A 16488-nucleotide genomic window follows, 5' to 3' on the forward strand; every position below is an offset into this window, starting at 1 on the left:
AAACCTGGCCAAAGTGCAGTATAACTGCAGCCTGAGTCACGTCATCAGTAGAGCAATGTGTCCTTTACTGCATGCTATCAGCAATACATATAACTGAGGTCCTTCAAGAATGTCAGATCCCACTGCCATCAGGCAACCAGCATCAAAGAACAGCACCTCCCATAACGAGTGAGCAGCACAAACCGTGAGCAGTTGGCTCACCCAGCAGTGAGCACCGCAGCAGCTGTTCCACAGTGACAGCACTGCCTCTCCAACAGCGTTCTGAGCACAGATTTACAGATGGCAATGAACTAAGATAAAAACTGTTCAGGCAAGTAGGAACAAAGTAATGAAGATGTCCAACTGTCCCCACGGATAACTGTGAATTAAATTACAAAAAAAAAAAAAAAAAAAAGGCAGAGATCTCTTACAGTCTAGCTATCATTCAATACTCAGTCTATATTCAGACTGCGACCACCCCGCCACCAAATTCATTATTTGGTCTTTTTAATGGGTATTCCGAAAAATCATGTAATCAAAATAGAGGCCTCTCAGCCTTGTGGAAGTGGGGAAATCTAGTTCTAGTTATGAAGGACAGCAGTTAATAACATCAGCCACCACCCCTGGGACAGACCCAGCCCTGAACGTGGGCCATCCTCACTTTGGTCTATTGGTCTCTTACTTCTCAGTGCCTCTTGTAGGACAGATCTTTGCTTCAACCAGCTGTCATATAGTTTGCTTTCCCCCTGACTGGTAACGTTTATACGTTGATAGGATTTGTGGAATGGATACAGCTCCTTTGATGTAGCCCTGTCTTCTCCATACAGTCACAAGCCTGAGATATGAGTAGACACATGGTAGTGATTCTCAGGTAAGGTGCTGATCAGACCTTATTTTGCATGAAGTTACAACGAGAAAGTTAGAAGCTTCAAAATATCCACCAAGCATCCAAAGTCTGCTATGTGTAAGAATAGCATTGATGCCCTGTACAGCTGTGCAGGTACACAACAATATCTCAGATTACTACTGTTCACCTTCAAACAGTATGCACAACTTGAACCAGGCAAGGGAAATGGACTTCAAACTGACAAAAAAGGGACTGTTCACCAGGTTTGACAAGGCAAGTGATTTAGAGGTCTACACCTCCAACATACATGTTGAATCCTGAAAGCATTATACACTTGCCCTGGGAACACCAATCACACTCTTGACAGCGCTCTCCATCAAAGCCAGATCAGAACTGCTAATTGAGTTCTGAGTTGCAATAGGTCTTCTAATTGCATTCATTCTCCCTGAAACTTTGTTCTGATTTGAGCATGCTGTTCTACAGGAAGTGACTGCTATATAACAGCACCTTCAAAATAGAAGGCTTTGCCACTTTACAACAACAAACCAAAGCAACACTGGCCCTACCTGCATCTCTCATGTAACAATCAGAAAGGCCAGTGCAGTAGAATGGTGATACAGGCAACGTAAAGGTGTTACAAATCAAAAAAGGAAAGTGCTCACCCATCTCTGAAGATCTAGACTCCCAGGGAAAACTACACAAGGAAGTGATCTCCAACCAGAAATCCTTCCCCAGTAGCATTCAGCCCTTCAAGTGAGGTCTAAGAGAGGTGCAGCCAGGCTCCACCCCTTCCTGCCATAAGGGGTAAATTGCCTTCACCTGTGCTGCAGGGCCAACCCAGTCCTTTCCCCAGGTGTTCAATCAGTGGTTCAGGCTGGGACTCAGCAGTTCCCATACACCTCTCTTCATGATCTCTGACTTAGAGTCACCTAAGGAAAGATGGAACTTGTAACTTTCAGGTGTGAAGGTCTTTATTTGTGTAAGATACCTTCTAAACATGCTGCCTGCTAACTGAGGGCTGGCAATGCTGCCACGTGACATTTGCTCCCATGGGAGCAGCAGGAAGTGTTTCATTTGGTGGGGAAGTCTTGTATCATTGTTTATTGAGACCAGATTCTGTATTTGCATCATCTTTTGCTGCAGGATATTTCATCCATAAGTCATCACATTTTTATATCTGGAGCCATACATATATAGAGTCTATACAACAACGTAGCTCACTCTTTTGCAAGAGATAGGGGAGCTTACTACTGTTCCCAAACAGTACTGTTGCTTTTTGCTGAAACAGAAGATCTCAAAGCCAGTTCTGTTGATTTATGAGAACTTGCACTATGCCAGCAACTACTGACAGGAGGAACAACACGCAGATGTCCTCTGTGTGTCTTGCTCTACCTGTACTTAGTGCCTTTACGGGAAATCCTCCAAATGGATCGGTTAAGCAATTCCAAAACCAGCAGCAGTACGCAAGGAATTGCACAAGGCTGTGGGAGCTACTCGAGCTGGTAGTGCCAGATGAAGGCAAGAGAGAGAAGGCATTGCAACCAAAGGTGAAAAGAAACGTGCAGAATCAGTGAGGTATGTGAGTACCCTGAGAGCAGCTGACAAAAGCACAGCGCGTGTTGCCCTCCCGTCAGCTCAAGTGGCAGCACAGCATTTCTGCTCAGTGAGTGCTTCTGCATTACAGCCCAGGCTCCCGGCCCCAGAGGTAAACCTGCCCCACTGCAATGTTGTCTCTTTGACACTTGGATCGTGCAGGACTTCGTCAGCAGAACATTGCCACAAGCAGGTGGCCTGCTGCACTTCACACAGCTTCTCTGATTTCCTTCAGCAAGCCAATCCAACATCAAAACGTCGCTATAGCTCAAAGCCAAAGCCATTACCTCCCTCCTTTGACATTAACACTTCTACCGCTACAGCTTAGCAGGAATTCTGGCCGAGATCAAACATGTTGGCCAGCCCGTAGTGTCTATGTAGGCTGGGTGCCATCTAGAGGCTGCGACGAGCTGCCTGATCAGACTCAGCGTGCACAGAGGAATACACATTCCCTGCAATAAATGCAAACTGCATTCCAGTCTCTCACTGCGCTGCAGGTCACAGATCTCAACAAGAAATCAGCTGTAGCTTCAGCCGCAGGAGGACTGCCCAGCAGAACAAGAGATGAGGCACTGAAGAGGGCTAAAGATTCACTGTGTTAAGTAGAAGATAAATGCTTCAAGAACTGCTGCTTGCAGCAGCAATACATTGTTATCAATGTAGCAACATCAGACTCTGCTTTTGTTGCATTGCAATACTCCCTCTGCCGGCTGCTTTGAGAGGGAGCACATTGCTTCCCTGCATTCGTGTTGGCACACAGAAGGCCTACGTTGCTAGATTTTATTTCCTTCTCATGAAAACAGGAATATTTTTTGCTTGCCTTACAAGTTAATATTCTACCACCCTCCCTGTATTTCAAACAGAATAAAAGCCTGGAAGTACTTCAGAAGAAAAGAGCATACCTCAGAAGTTGCTATGATCACATTGAATATACAGGGAGAAGAGTTCCAAGGAAACAGGAAACAGCCTCACTGAACACAATTTCTGCCAACGCGGGAATGCGACTTCCTTGGCCACAGGGAATCTCCTGCTTCACAGTTAGAGAAGCAAATGTACATCTGCTTTCCTATAATTTCATTATTCATCATTCTCTAAGGTAGATGCACTTACATGAGGCTTAAGCTGTCTGCCAGAAGCAACGCACAGCTCCGCACAGACCAAAAATCCCACACAAGGACTTTGTGAATCCTTCTGGAAGGACAGGGCGCACGCTGAGCTCTTGAGCTATGCTGATAGACAGCTCCAAGTACTGACAGCCTTCTACCAAAGGGAAGTGATATTGGTCCTGCGTGATGAACAGGGCACGGTTACTTTAATGTCAAGAGTAGCTAAGGACATGCATGAGTAATTTGCTGAGTGGGAACCTGTAAGATTCTTGCTAGAAGTGGAGAGCTCTGGTGTAGCAGAGCACACTGTGTGTCATATATTTCTTAACTTCTGTCTTTCCATAAACCTGCTGCGATCCATTTTTTTTTGCAAATACACTTTAGCACAAACATATTTACTTTTTTTTTTTTAACTCTACTGAGAAATTACACAAAGAATGCTGAATGTGAGGAGCGGGAACACAGTAAATACTCTACAGACAGGACAATTTCAACTGAAGAAGAAAGCTGCTGAATAAGAAGCTTCATTAGAGATAAGGTGCAATCCAAGGAATTGCATGTGTGCAACCACAGCACACAGGACGTGAGCTGATGCTCCCCCAGTGCCCAGCTATTCAGTGTCCAAGCAGTGAAGTTGGAGGTCAGATGAAAAGGGTTGAGATACATGGCTTGTTTGTTCTATACATTCATCCAGTCACTCACTCCATTTTGAGAACCATAGGTTTTCTTTGTTTAATCAAGAAAATCAGTCTGCAGACACTTACAACTCAGACTTAATTAAAAGAGCACTTTGATGGAAAGGGTCTCGGTGAGGCCTGGGAGACACAAGGCTGTGTCTGATAGTGCATTTCTTGATCTCCCCGTATGTCTTCACCTCCTTGCGATGGAAGCACCATCACAGATGGCCCATTATGCTCAGCCACTACATCTCCCTCTCGATTAAGTTGTTTGTTTTTGAACTATTATCTCTGTGGTCACGCCACTCCTTTAGATCAGGCCAGTCGCAATATAATTACCCCAAACACTCTTTTGCTGACACATTTTGCTGCTGGGTTCCTGGATGCTACGAAGCCTATGACCTAATTGTGCTATGTGCTTGATAAACACAGTGAGAGCCTTTGCCCCAAAGTGTTTATAATGTAAGATAAAGGGAGGGAAATAGGGAGAGGGAGGAAGTACTCCCTTCATTTTACATATTCATAAATGACTCTCTCAAGACATACAAGGGCATCTGCAGCTGAGACCATCTCAGTTCATTATTTTTGTCTCTTCATTTCTCAGTTGAACCTAATGCCTCTCTGAGGGCTGAGGCCTCCTCACACAGACAACTGTGTAACCAGACAAAAAAAACTTCAAGGGCAGCAAGGAAACAGACATAACTAAAAGGTTGTATGTCTGTATGTCAGCCAGGGACTCACAGGGGTGACAGAACTGAAATGTACCTAACACATTTTCAGGCTGTTTCTTAACTGCATTCTAAGGAAGAACGGCCCCAAGAAGGCAGATGAGGGATGGGCATCAATGGGAATAAAGTACATAGAAAGAAAGAGAATCCTACACTTTTTCCCCGCATTTGTCATTTTCTATCAGCTGGGATGAGTTCAGTGAGACTCAGTGGGACGCTGTATAACCTGCACCCTGTCATGAGATGTCAATAATGAAAGCATTATTCTTTCATACGTCTCAGTCTGACTTACCATCACTAACTGCATGTTTTTGATAGCATAATGTAATAGCTTACTAATAAGGTCATCCTGGCTTTTGACAGTCAGATGAGGTTTTTCCTTCCTTTTCTTGTCACTGCCCTTCACCTTCAAGTTAACTCCTGGTCCACATCACTCCATATGCATAAAACTCCTGAGGACTTCCCCTCCTCAACAGCCCCTAATGACCTTTAGTAGCTGCCATTTACATGGTTGCCCTGAAGAGTACAATCTGTCCTCTGGGCTCTTGATTATACTGCATGCACAGAAACTCAGTGGGAGCCAAAGACAGCTCTTACAAACAGACTGCATCAGATCTGGTGTCAGCAGTCCATGAGAAAGGTGAGTTTCTGACGTGAGACTAAGGTTCTCTTCCTCCCGAGTTCAGGAAGTGACTCGAATCCAGCACAACTTTGCATCCTCACACTTTATTTGAGCTTAGCCAGCATGAGATCTTCCAGGGCCAACAGTGTGCTCACTCCCTTCCTCCTCTCTACGCAGTGGCTGAGAAAAATCTCCTCAAGTTATTACAGGCAAAACAGATCAAGTAATGTGCCAGTTTGCACTGAGTAGCAACCTTTAACAAAAACTTAGCTTGCAAGGCTGTTGCAAGACACAGACTCGGCTGCACGAAGTTCTTCCCTTTGAGAAAAGTTCTTTCGCTCACTGTTTTCACTTCTCTTCCCACATGGCAGGAAGAAGAAGGGCTATTTACAGGTACTTTAAACTCCATCACTGGAGGCAAGAGAAATGCATCTAGTTCTCTGCTCTAGGCCTGATCTGCAGCTGAAATGTAATCAGGCAGCACTGCTGCTACTCAGGCTCAAACCCTTTCTGTGTATACGTGGCACACTGTGAGGATCAAAGCAGTGAACGTTTTTCCAGGGCTTCAGATCTGGGCTGAAGATGAGGGGTACTGCACACTGTGACCCGTGGGCACAAGCCCTTCAGCTCCTGGGGCTCAGGAAATGACTCCATTGTCTTTTTTGGAATAGTTGCTCAGTATGCAACATAATGCCTTGCTTCTGCTTTGACTATGAGTATCTGATTTCACCTGTGTAAAACAATGGTAACACCTCCCTACCTCAGAGCTACGCTGTAAATACAAGTTTAAGTGACTGGGCAGAGGAGAATGAAATCCTGACTCCTGAAATCACGACTCCTGACTCATGAGATGAATTGAGGCCCTGCCTTATACTTCCCACAAGGGATGTATGATTCTGTATGACCAAAAAGCCCTTCTCACAAAATCCTGTGAGTTTCTGCCTATCCTTAGGAACCTTTTATCCCATCGATGAAGTCATCTGATGGTGTCACACGATTTGACTTAAATCATTTATACTCACTCACTACTTTGGTGAGTTAGTGTAACTACCAGCCCAGCTTTTCCCACAGGACTCCTGCCTCATTCGTGTCAGTGGCTCCAAGGGATTTTCTGACATTCAAACTGCACACACAGCTAAAACAACAGATACAGACATTACAGTGGCATGAGAAACTTGTGCTGGGCATGGGAGAGACCTCAGGGAAGCTTGATGTGTAACCTACATCAGGATACATGAAGCAACCGACAACACCCAAAAGAGCAAGAATGAACCAAGGTGAATAAACTGTGGGGAAAAGACTGAAAGAACAGTGGTAATCTAGAGAGAGAATTTGATGTGAAAAGACTTTAACTGCTGCTACAAGGTTGTGATCTCTTCAAATGGATAAAACAAGAAGGGTAAAAAAGGAACCTAAAATTGAAGTAGAGTAGATTCTTGCTAGATAAAAGTTAAAACAAGACAAAAGTATGGATAATGACAGCTGGGGATGGATCGTCTGGGAGCTAGTATGGAGAAGCCATCACTTTCAGTCTTTAAGTACAGATTAGATACCCATCTGACAGGAATGACATTGGTAGAGCTGACCTCCAGTGGAAAGACGGATGAGAAGGCCCATTCTGGCTCCTTGTAGCCCTCTAATTCAATAATTACTAACTTGCAGATGATTATTTGCTTGCTTTACTGTGGAACTCAGGCCCAGAGGAATGTATCATCGTAACACAGAGGTGACAAGGAGGAGCAGTCTTTAGCAAAGAACTCCCTTAGCAGTTGAGATCTACGAGTAACCTGGGCTGCCCTGCTAATGGAGGTAACCATGTATTAGTTGCAGAGCTCAAAAAGGGCCCAAAAACATCTGAAAAGAGAGGTATAGAAAGAATAACATATGAAGAAAGACTCAAAGAACCACTCCACTTCTTAGTCCAGAAAGGATCTCACTGCAAAATGGCAGTGTGTATTTTGGTTTCCCTAAATTTTACCAATGAAGTACAATTTTTTGTGGGGTTTGGTTGGTTGGTTGGTTGGTTGATTCTTATAGAACGAATAGAAACTGAATAGATATTGCTGTCCCCAAAAGGTGTTATCTTGATGACCACATCACTCATTAGCTCAGTGGCAAGGATTTGGTGTTTGATATTGCAAGGTTGAGGATGGGATGGGAGGAGGTGAGACAAACTGCAGTAACTCATCCTACTCAATTTCTCCAACTTGACAAAGTAGTGTAGAAAAGAGGAAAAGGTCTTTCAGAAGAAAATCCAGTACAATAGATCTGTGAGCAAAAGGCAGGTCTGGGTGCAGTCACACCAAGGTATTTGTTCTTCACCTGTTCCTGGCCTCACACATGCCCTGCATACCTACCTGGGGATCAGCAAACAGCCACTCCAGGAGCTAGGGAACACACCGCCAGAGGCAATTGAGTTCCAGCCACTCAATCCATCCCACAGTGCCTTACTTCAGCTGACCTGAATACACAGAAAGATTTGGAAGCTTCCCTGTTTAACCTTGGAGATGTGCATTATAAGCCCAAACCCTGCTTTCAGCCCTGAAGGATCAGAAATACAGCAGCTACAGCCTCCCACCTGGTGATTTTACTTAGCACAGCACTGACTCCAAATCGTCACTTGGCCAAAAGAAAGCCTTGAAGAAGTTATTTGATACCATTTTTAAGGTCACTTCAAGAAAAAATGGCACATCGACCTCGTGAACATCCAAAAAGCCGTAAACTTCACTTAACAAAGCAGACCTCAGCATTGGTCTTAACCACAAAGTTCAACTGACATTTCAAAGGAAACAAAAAGATGCAAATCATACACGTTGCAGTCTTTGAAGATCCCAGCTGGCACTGCTCTGGGTCAGAGTGCTCCTCAGTGCAGCTCACGTCTCTGCAGTCAGCCTTTTCGCTTGTTTCAGTGCTGACTATGCAACATACATCAGACATTTTAAACCTCGGTATTTTTTTCATTACCTGTCAGGAACAGCACTAACAACAGGCATTATTATATCGTGGTCATGTTAGAGGTACAGTATTGTTCAAGCCAGTCTAAAGATTTAATTACAATATGGCAGCTTATCACAGATAATTGCCTTGGGGAAGACATGGCAGCTGCATGGGGATGCAGCTTGCCTGTTTGGCTCACAGCATGGAAGTCAGTAATAACAAAGGAAGCAGTGCAGTGACATACCTCTTAAAACCACACAGAAACCTCATTTCCTCTTAGGATATTAGAGAGGGAATACTTCATGTTGCTTCTGTGTGGTCCACTGATGATCACCTTGTTTGATAAGTGTGCAATTCCACACAGACTGTGCTTTGGCTTCTCTTCTCTTATTTTCACTTCTGCAAACAACTGTTCTATCCTGAGATCTGCCTCCATAAAGTTTCCTTTAGAAGTATTACCACTTTCTTCCCAACCCTTTGATTTTATTACACAAATGACTATTTCCACTTAGCTGCCAGAGAGAAGCCAGGTAAAGAGTAGTTGTTAGAATCACAGACCTGGTTGAAATCACATCATTTTTAATTAAAAAAAGAGGCAGAAGGAGGAACTGATCCTTCTGTCTTCTGCTTAGACTAAAGTAGAGCAGAATACTGTGAACAGACATATGTTGCAGCAGAACTTCCATGACTAGAGTAAGTGCAAGGTCTTGCACCTGGGTTGTGGCACCTCCCACTATCAGTACACAATGGAGGATGTAAGGATGAAGCACAGCCCTGCTGAAAAGGACTTGGGTTGTACTGGTGGATGGCAGCTGGACATGAGTCAGTAATGTGCCCTCACAGCCCAGAAAGACAACCATATCCTGGGCTACACCAAAAGAAGAGCAACCAGCAGGTCAGGGAGGTGGTCCTGCCCCTCTGCTCTGCACTGTGAGGCCTCACCTGGAGCACTGCATCCAGATGTGGAGTCCTCAGTACAGGACAGACATGGAGCTTTCAGAGCACGTCCAGAGCAGGGCCACAAAAATGATCCCAGGGATGGAACACCTCTCCTACAGGACAGGCTGAGAGAGCTGGAGCTGTGCAGCATGGAGAAGGGAAGGCTGCAGGGAGAGCTGAGAGCGGCCTGTCAGTGTCTAAAGGGGAGGGGTGGGAAAGGAAGGGGACAGACTCTATAGCAGGGTCTGTGGTGATGGAACAAGGGGAAGTGGTTTCAGATTAAAAGAGGGGAGATTTAGATTGGATATAAGGAAAAAGTTTTTTACAATAAGGGCAGTGAGATACTGGCACAGGTTGCCCAGAGATGTGGTGGATGCCCCATCCTTGGAGACATTCAAGGTCAGGCAGGACGGGGCTCTGAGCCCCTGATCCAGCTGCAGATGTTCCTGTTCATTCCACAGGAGTTGGATTAGATGACTTTAAGGGTCCCTTCCAACTCAAACAATTCTATGATTCCAAGATTCTACGACCTTATTTCACAGGTACCTCACTTAGATACAGACTCAAATCTATGATGCTCCTTGGCCTGTCCCCTCCTTATATGTTATTAATTATACTCTTCATTTACAGATATCTGTATAGATCTGATGCTTCATCACACAAACATTATATTCCAAAGCACACTGGCTATGGAGTGATGGAAGTTTCTACAAATCTTAGTTCTTACAGAAGTGAATTCAGTTCTTACAGGTTACAAATGTTTTCCAAAGACAGACGACAGCTTTGTCTAGTATAAATCCAACACTCCATTAATGGCAGTATTTCTCTGACAGCTTCTAGTAGAAGCCTCCAGCCAACACAGCAATACACCACAAGTGCAGACACTGCTTTCACAACTGTTAAGACATCACGCAAAGCCTTCACACAAAATTTAACTCTTGCAAATGACACAAAGCAAAAGCCATGGAATGTAATGTCACATAGATAATAACATAATCCTAGAGAGAAAAGGTTTTCATGTAAGCGTTCAAGTGCTTGAGTATAAGCTAGGACTGCAGCATGGTCTAGAGCTGATGCTGTATAAAAGCATCAGACCTACAGTTTCCACTGTCTGGTCCCATGTGCCTTTGTCCAGTTTTCTATCATGCCTTTCCAGTCCCTTTGTAACCATCTGCCTACCTTGCAGTTCCCGGCTCTCCTGCATCTTGTATTTGAAGTGGCAGGACTCAGTTGCCGGCCCAAGTGCTGCAACCCCATAACTGCTGCAGATGACACTGGGCTGTGATAAGATGGGATGAATTGGCTTTGCTTCTCTTGGTGGTACTTTGTTGTGAGGGCTGGGAATCTTTTCTGTTCCCAGCAATACGACAGTTTACAGCAATTACCTTCTCTTATCTTCCAGATTTTATTACTGTCACTCCAGTCCTTCCACTGCTTTGTCAGTGCAGAAATAAGCCCTGGGTAAGCCTTCTGCAACATCCTCTCCATGTACGATCCCAGCTCCACTGCCCGGGACAGAGTCAAGCTGTCAAGTTCCATCAAGAGCTTCTCCCGAATTCGCCAGTCTGCTGCTTTGTCAATTAGCTGCTCCAGGATCAGCTCCTCCTGCCAACAGCCAAAAGCACAGGCTGATGCCAACTCTTGCAGTGCCAAAGCAAAGGTCACAAAAGTCTCACCTGGCTGTTGCGCCCGCTGCCTGAACTGAAACCTCTGTAATACCACGCTCTGTCTGGGCTTCACGTGCCCTGAAAATTTCTTCATTTTTTCTTCAAAGGAGGCAGCTGAAAGCAGGCTTGTAAAAACCCTCTAATCTTTCATATCCAGAGATGGGAGAATAGTTCTTAAGGAGTCTTCGGTTTTCACTCATCAGTTTCCTGTACCAGCCCAAACTCACACTTAGCCACTGACACTGGGACCCAAGAGACTTTACAGCTCCAGCAATTTCTGCAATGTAAACCAGCAGCAAGATGCAACTGGAGCTCCCCAGTCTTCACTGCCACCACCGTATAGGTCCAAGGTGTTCCCACCACCACTGAGCAGTAACACAGAGGCACATCACAACTGCTTTGCCTTGTCACAAGGAAGCTATTCCTTGTCATTTAAGACTCCTGCCTTCCAGTGCAAGCTGTCTGGCCAGGCAGGAAGTGCAGTGCTCCTCCCACGCAGGCAGTCAGGGTGGGGGAAGGTGAGCACAAGAGGAGAAAACTCAATGGGCATGGGAAGGAAACAAGAAGATGAAATGAAAGGAACAGTTTTTGTTGCATTCCGCAACATCCTATAGCAAAGCTTGGCAAAAGTTGATGGGGAATCGAACACAAAATCCATGTTTAATGGTACACAAAATATTGCTTATGGCCATTCAGCACAACCTTCATCAGCAAAACAACCCCACATACCACTGAGGTGTAGAGAAAAAGTGAGCAAGATGGAAGTGGAAATGAAACTGCGCTTACAGTCAGGGCTGCCATATATTTGCTCACATAGACGCAGACTGATGGTTCTTTATGTTTTCATGTCTAAAAATAATGCCTAAGAAAGTCTTCTTCCTGGACAAAGCCTGTTAACCCAAGTAAGAGTGGCACTATTTCACTAGCCGTTTGCAGAGCCTGCAGTCCTGCAGTCTCAGAGTCACGTCAGAGTAGCAGAACTACAGCAAGATCTCCATCCAGGCCTTTCCTCTTCCCAGAGCTGCAGTCAGTCAGTGCTCCCATTCCGAGTTTGTTCAGTGATCACATACAGGTACAACTGGAAACACAGCACCTCCAAAGTGCATGTTGTAGAAGAGATAATGAGAAGGAAGGAGATGCCTTGCTTGCCCTGCATGTTTGTGAATGTGCATGTTATTAAGAAGCACTGTGTAGACTTTTTTTACATTTTGGTACGTGTCTGCTGTGTATCAGAGACCTGAGGGCTCTGCACTTCCCATCCCTGCATTCAAATAACTCCGGGAGAGTTAAGACGTTCTCTTAACAGCAAAGCCCTATACAGGCCAAGATGTTCTTCTCCCTGAAATGCTGTAGTAGCCACTGTCATTTGTTCAGAAGAACTGATCAACTGTTTTAATAACAATACGACAAAGCTGGGTTTTGTTGTTGTTGTTGTTGTTGTTTGGCTAAACAAAAATCCTGAAGGAAACTGGAGAAGCTCAGCTGGAGAACTAACCTGGGTGGGATATGGGTGCCTTACATACTAGAATATGAGTTTCAATTATCCATCGCCTCTCTGTGTTCTGGTTTACTTCCTTACTTCTTAATGAACTGAGAACTAATTAAAAGGTGAATGCTATCGAAGGCTAGCAAACAAAAAGACATAAGAGGAGGTGGAGATGGATTGTAGTTAACATAATAAAATAAGAGTGTTAGTCATCTCAATCAGTACACAGATAGACAAGAAAAAAGAATAAATGTGATAGCAATGCCTTTTGCCTAAATTTCTATCAGGTTAGAACACTTAACAGTTCTTTATTTGAGCTGGACAGAACTATATCTGTGAAATACAACGATGATAGCAGAAAACATTGATAGACTGTGAAGTTTCAGCAGCATAAGTAACTTTTAGATCATGTATTTTGCTTAAGTGTAAGCTGCTATTCAGGCACTTCTGGGTATATGAAGAAATGTTTCCTTTCCTGAAAGATTAGATGAGCTAGAACAATAATTGCAGCAAGGATGGAAGAAGGTGGACTCTGAATCTCCATATTCCATATTTAGGGGCTGCTCTGAGAGTAATGCCTTCTGCTTTATGATACTGGACAACGATATCAGAGGCAGATGTTGGTAGGATGGCAGCAGAGCCTGAACCTTCCCACCAGTATCCCATTGTGTGTTGTTGCTGTGTGACAGATGGCAGCAGAGGGGCACTGTGACAAATGGCAGCTGATGTGGAAGTGCAGATGGAGCAAAGGTGTGGGATTGAATTCCTCCATGGGGAAAAAATGGCACCCACTGACATTCATTGATACTTGCTGAACAGTGATGGAGACCAACCAGTGGATGTAGCACGGTGAGGGGTGGGTGGTGTGCTTCAGTAGTGGCCACATCAACATGGAAAACAAGCTGTGTTCCAGACAACCTGAGTATGTTCATGCACACATCACACCACAAAATGAAAAGCATCTTGATCATCTCATTTGCACAAATTGGCCAATTACAACAAGGAAATGGTGTAAAAAGCTGCATATCAGCTTCAATGCTTTGGAAACAATGGCAGCAATGTTGGAATATCACAAAGTTTGCTCCAGGTGGGTCGCATGAATGGTCACACAGGAAGAGAACAAACACTGTCTGCAAGTTTGTCAGGACACATTAAACCAATATCAGGCTGAAGGTGACGGTTTCCTGCATCACATCATTACCAGTGACAGGATGTGGTGACACCACAATGAGCCGGAGTGAAAATGGCAATCCACAGCGTGGTGACATGTGAATTCCCCACTGAATAAAATGTTGAAGACACAGCCATCAGAAGGCAAAGTGATGTGCAGGACAGAAAAGGAATGATCCTTCTGGATTTCCTGGAACCTGAACAAACCATCAGCTCTGACTGCTACATCACTGACTAAGCTGAAGGCTCAAAATTCCAGAGTCAGACCAGAGGAGAAGATAACCTTTCTTTTGCAAAACAATAACACCATTTTGTCAGTCTTGGCTAGACTGTCCTACCATGCCTACCATATAGTCTAGATTTGGTGCCTCCTGGCTTCTATCTACTTGGGCCAATGAAAGATGGACCCCATGGGGAATGTTTTCCTTGCAACAGTGCCATCATGGCAGCTGTGAAACAGTTGGTCACCTCCACTAGTGCCAATTTTCGTGAGCACAGCATGCAGGCCCTTGTTCATCGCTGGCAAAAATGCATCACTGATGGTGGTGACCATGTTGAAAAATAGTAGGAAGTACTTTCTGAGCGACCTATGTATTTCTAGACTGAACGAGGCATCCTTTAACATATGAATCCTTTCCACAGCATGTTATGTGCCATCCCCCACTTCCCCTACCGCACAGAGAAAGGAGGCTTAGAGACGTTATTAGTTTTGGTCTTGACAATAAATAAGACAAAGCTAGGAGAAGCAGTTAAGGCTTCAGTATCTCAGTCCCCTTAACTCATTAAGCCTGTGTTCCCCCTGCAGCTCTACTTCTGATAACATGGTGCGAGCAGTCAAAAATTTTTGATAATATCTATTGCAGCTCTTGATAATATCTGAACATATTTAAAGACAGTGATATTTAAAGAGACTTCTCTGAGTGAAGACCCTGAGCTACAAACTGTTGGCAGCTGACAGCACACTCTGGAGAAGCTTCACTAAATGTTTGTAGTACTCTTAGACCTGTTCCTGGACATCTTTTGACTGCTGAGAGATGCAGGATGCTGGGCTAAACAGATCCCCCTGGCCACTGTGGCAATTCTAATCACCACATTTCACAGAAAAGAAAATAAGTTCAAACAGGATGATTCAAAAAAAAAAAAGTGACCCCCTTCATGGTATTCCAAGATGGATTTTTAAACAGAGACCTGATTCTTGATGCCTCCTCTGGAAAATCTGCCTCTAAGAATCAGTATTGAAAGCCTTTTGCTGTGTAGTATGGAAAATCAAATAAAGTAATCAGATTGAGTTAAGCGTAGATACACTACAGAGTGGTTTTGTTGTGTTGTTGATGGGGCCTTGGGCAGCCTGATACAGTGTCTGATTTAGTGGCTGATAACTATGCCTGTGGCAGAAGTGTTGGAACTAGATGATCCTTGAGGTTCCTGCCAACCCAAGCCATTCTATGGGTCTGTTATTTCAATGAAAGTTAAAACATCTCTTCAGATGAAGGGGTCTTGACCACTACAATGTAGTGGGTCAAACACACACCATCTGACCTTGGTCTAATATGACACAAATAACTGGACTTATTGGAGAGATGGCCAGAAAGACTATCCTGCACACACAGAGCAAGTGGTGCCCCTTAACCACGGCTGAGTGACCCTTCAAGAGGTCATGGTGAGGAATGAGTCATTTGACAACAATATTGACTTGGCCAACTCCATCCACTCTTTTTCTTCCAAGCTGGAGAAGCTGCTTTTGTGAAAGCAGTTTGCCATGCGTGTTCCCAGGAGCCATCAGGTGAATCCCTTCACAGGAGGGCCAGAAACCTGCCTGGGAACAGAAAGGTGGCAGCAGGCAGCTGCTGTGACAAGTGGGTCCTGTATGAATGGACCTGGCAGGTTAGATACAGATTCCAGCTGCACTCAGACACCTTATTTAAACCCCTAGTGCTTTTTTTTGTTGCTACTGTTCCTTTGCCTTAATTATGAAACATTCCCAAACGAAGGAATTTACCCTGATTAACTATAAGGTATTCACAAATCCACCCAGTAGAGCATTTCATTACTAGTTAGCTGTTTGGAATTTTGCTCCTCTTGGAGGTGTTAATTATCTTCCTGAGAGATCTGCACTCAAAGTCTACAGGAATGTCAAGGTAATTGCTGAGGAAAAGCTGAATGCCCCACCTGCTGTCTAACTTAAGGGAAACCAGATGTGCTGGTGTGCCCGTGTCTTCTTTAGAGACAGGAGTTCAGTATGGAGGAAGAGCTGACCAAGCAGAAGGGGACACTTCTGGGAGTCCCAAAGCAGTGTTTTCTCTGGAGATTTACAAGGGAAGAGAAGGTTAATGCAACCACATTACAGAGAGCTCCTTCAGGAGATCATCTTTCCAAGAGTCCTGCCTGTACAGGATAGGCATACAAGGGATGTCAGTAAGGCACAGTCACACATGCACATTCTGCTCCACATCACAGAGCACACGAGTGGCAGCAGGAAGGAAAGCTCTTCATTCAGTGCCTAGTGTGTGGCAGAATGCCATCAATACAAGGGGCAGCAGTCCCCACAGGTCACCCAGCCACATCACTGCCTGCAGCTCTGTCCTGCTCCACAGGAGCACTGCGGAGCCTAAGCAGTGGTGTGGGTGTTCAGGACACTGATAGAGACTCTGATCTTCAACAGCACAGCTCTGACAAAGAGCTGCGTGCACCTGGAGCTTCCATTTACTTTGGCTTCACTGTTGAGACATGATTAAGC

At 44.6% G+C, this 16488-nt stretch overlaps 1 protein-coding gene across 1 annotated transcript in view; it reads right to left on the bottom strand.

The window, feature by feature from the left end:
* The window catches only part of ARHGEF4 (Rho guanine nucleotide exchange factor 4), a 202418-nt gene that overhangs the window by 112415 nt on the left and 73515 nt on the right, over nucleotides 1–16488 (bottom strand). Inside the window, exon 4 of the mRNA XM_040706022.2 lies at nucleotides 10608–11033. Coding sequence (XP_040561956.1) covers nucleotides 10608–11033 — 426 coding nt within the window. The remainder of the gene's footprint in view (nucleotides 1–10607; nucleotides 11034–16488) is intronic.

This window comes from Gallus gallus, chromosome 9 (genome assembly GCF_016699485.2).
Source record: "Gallus gallus isolate bGalGal1 chromosome 9, bGalGal1.mat.broiler.GRCg7b, whole genome shotgun sequence".
NCBI classification, from domain to species: Eukaryota; Metazoa; Chordata; class Aves; order Galliformes; family Phasianidae; genus Gallus; species Gallus gallus.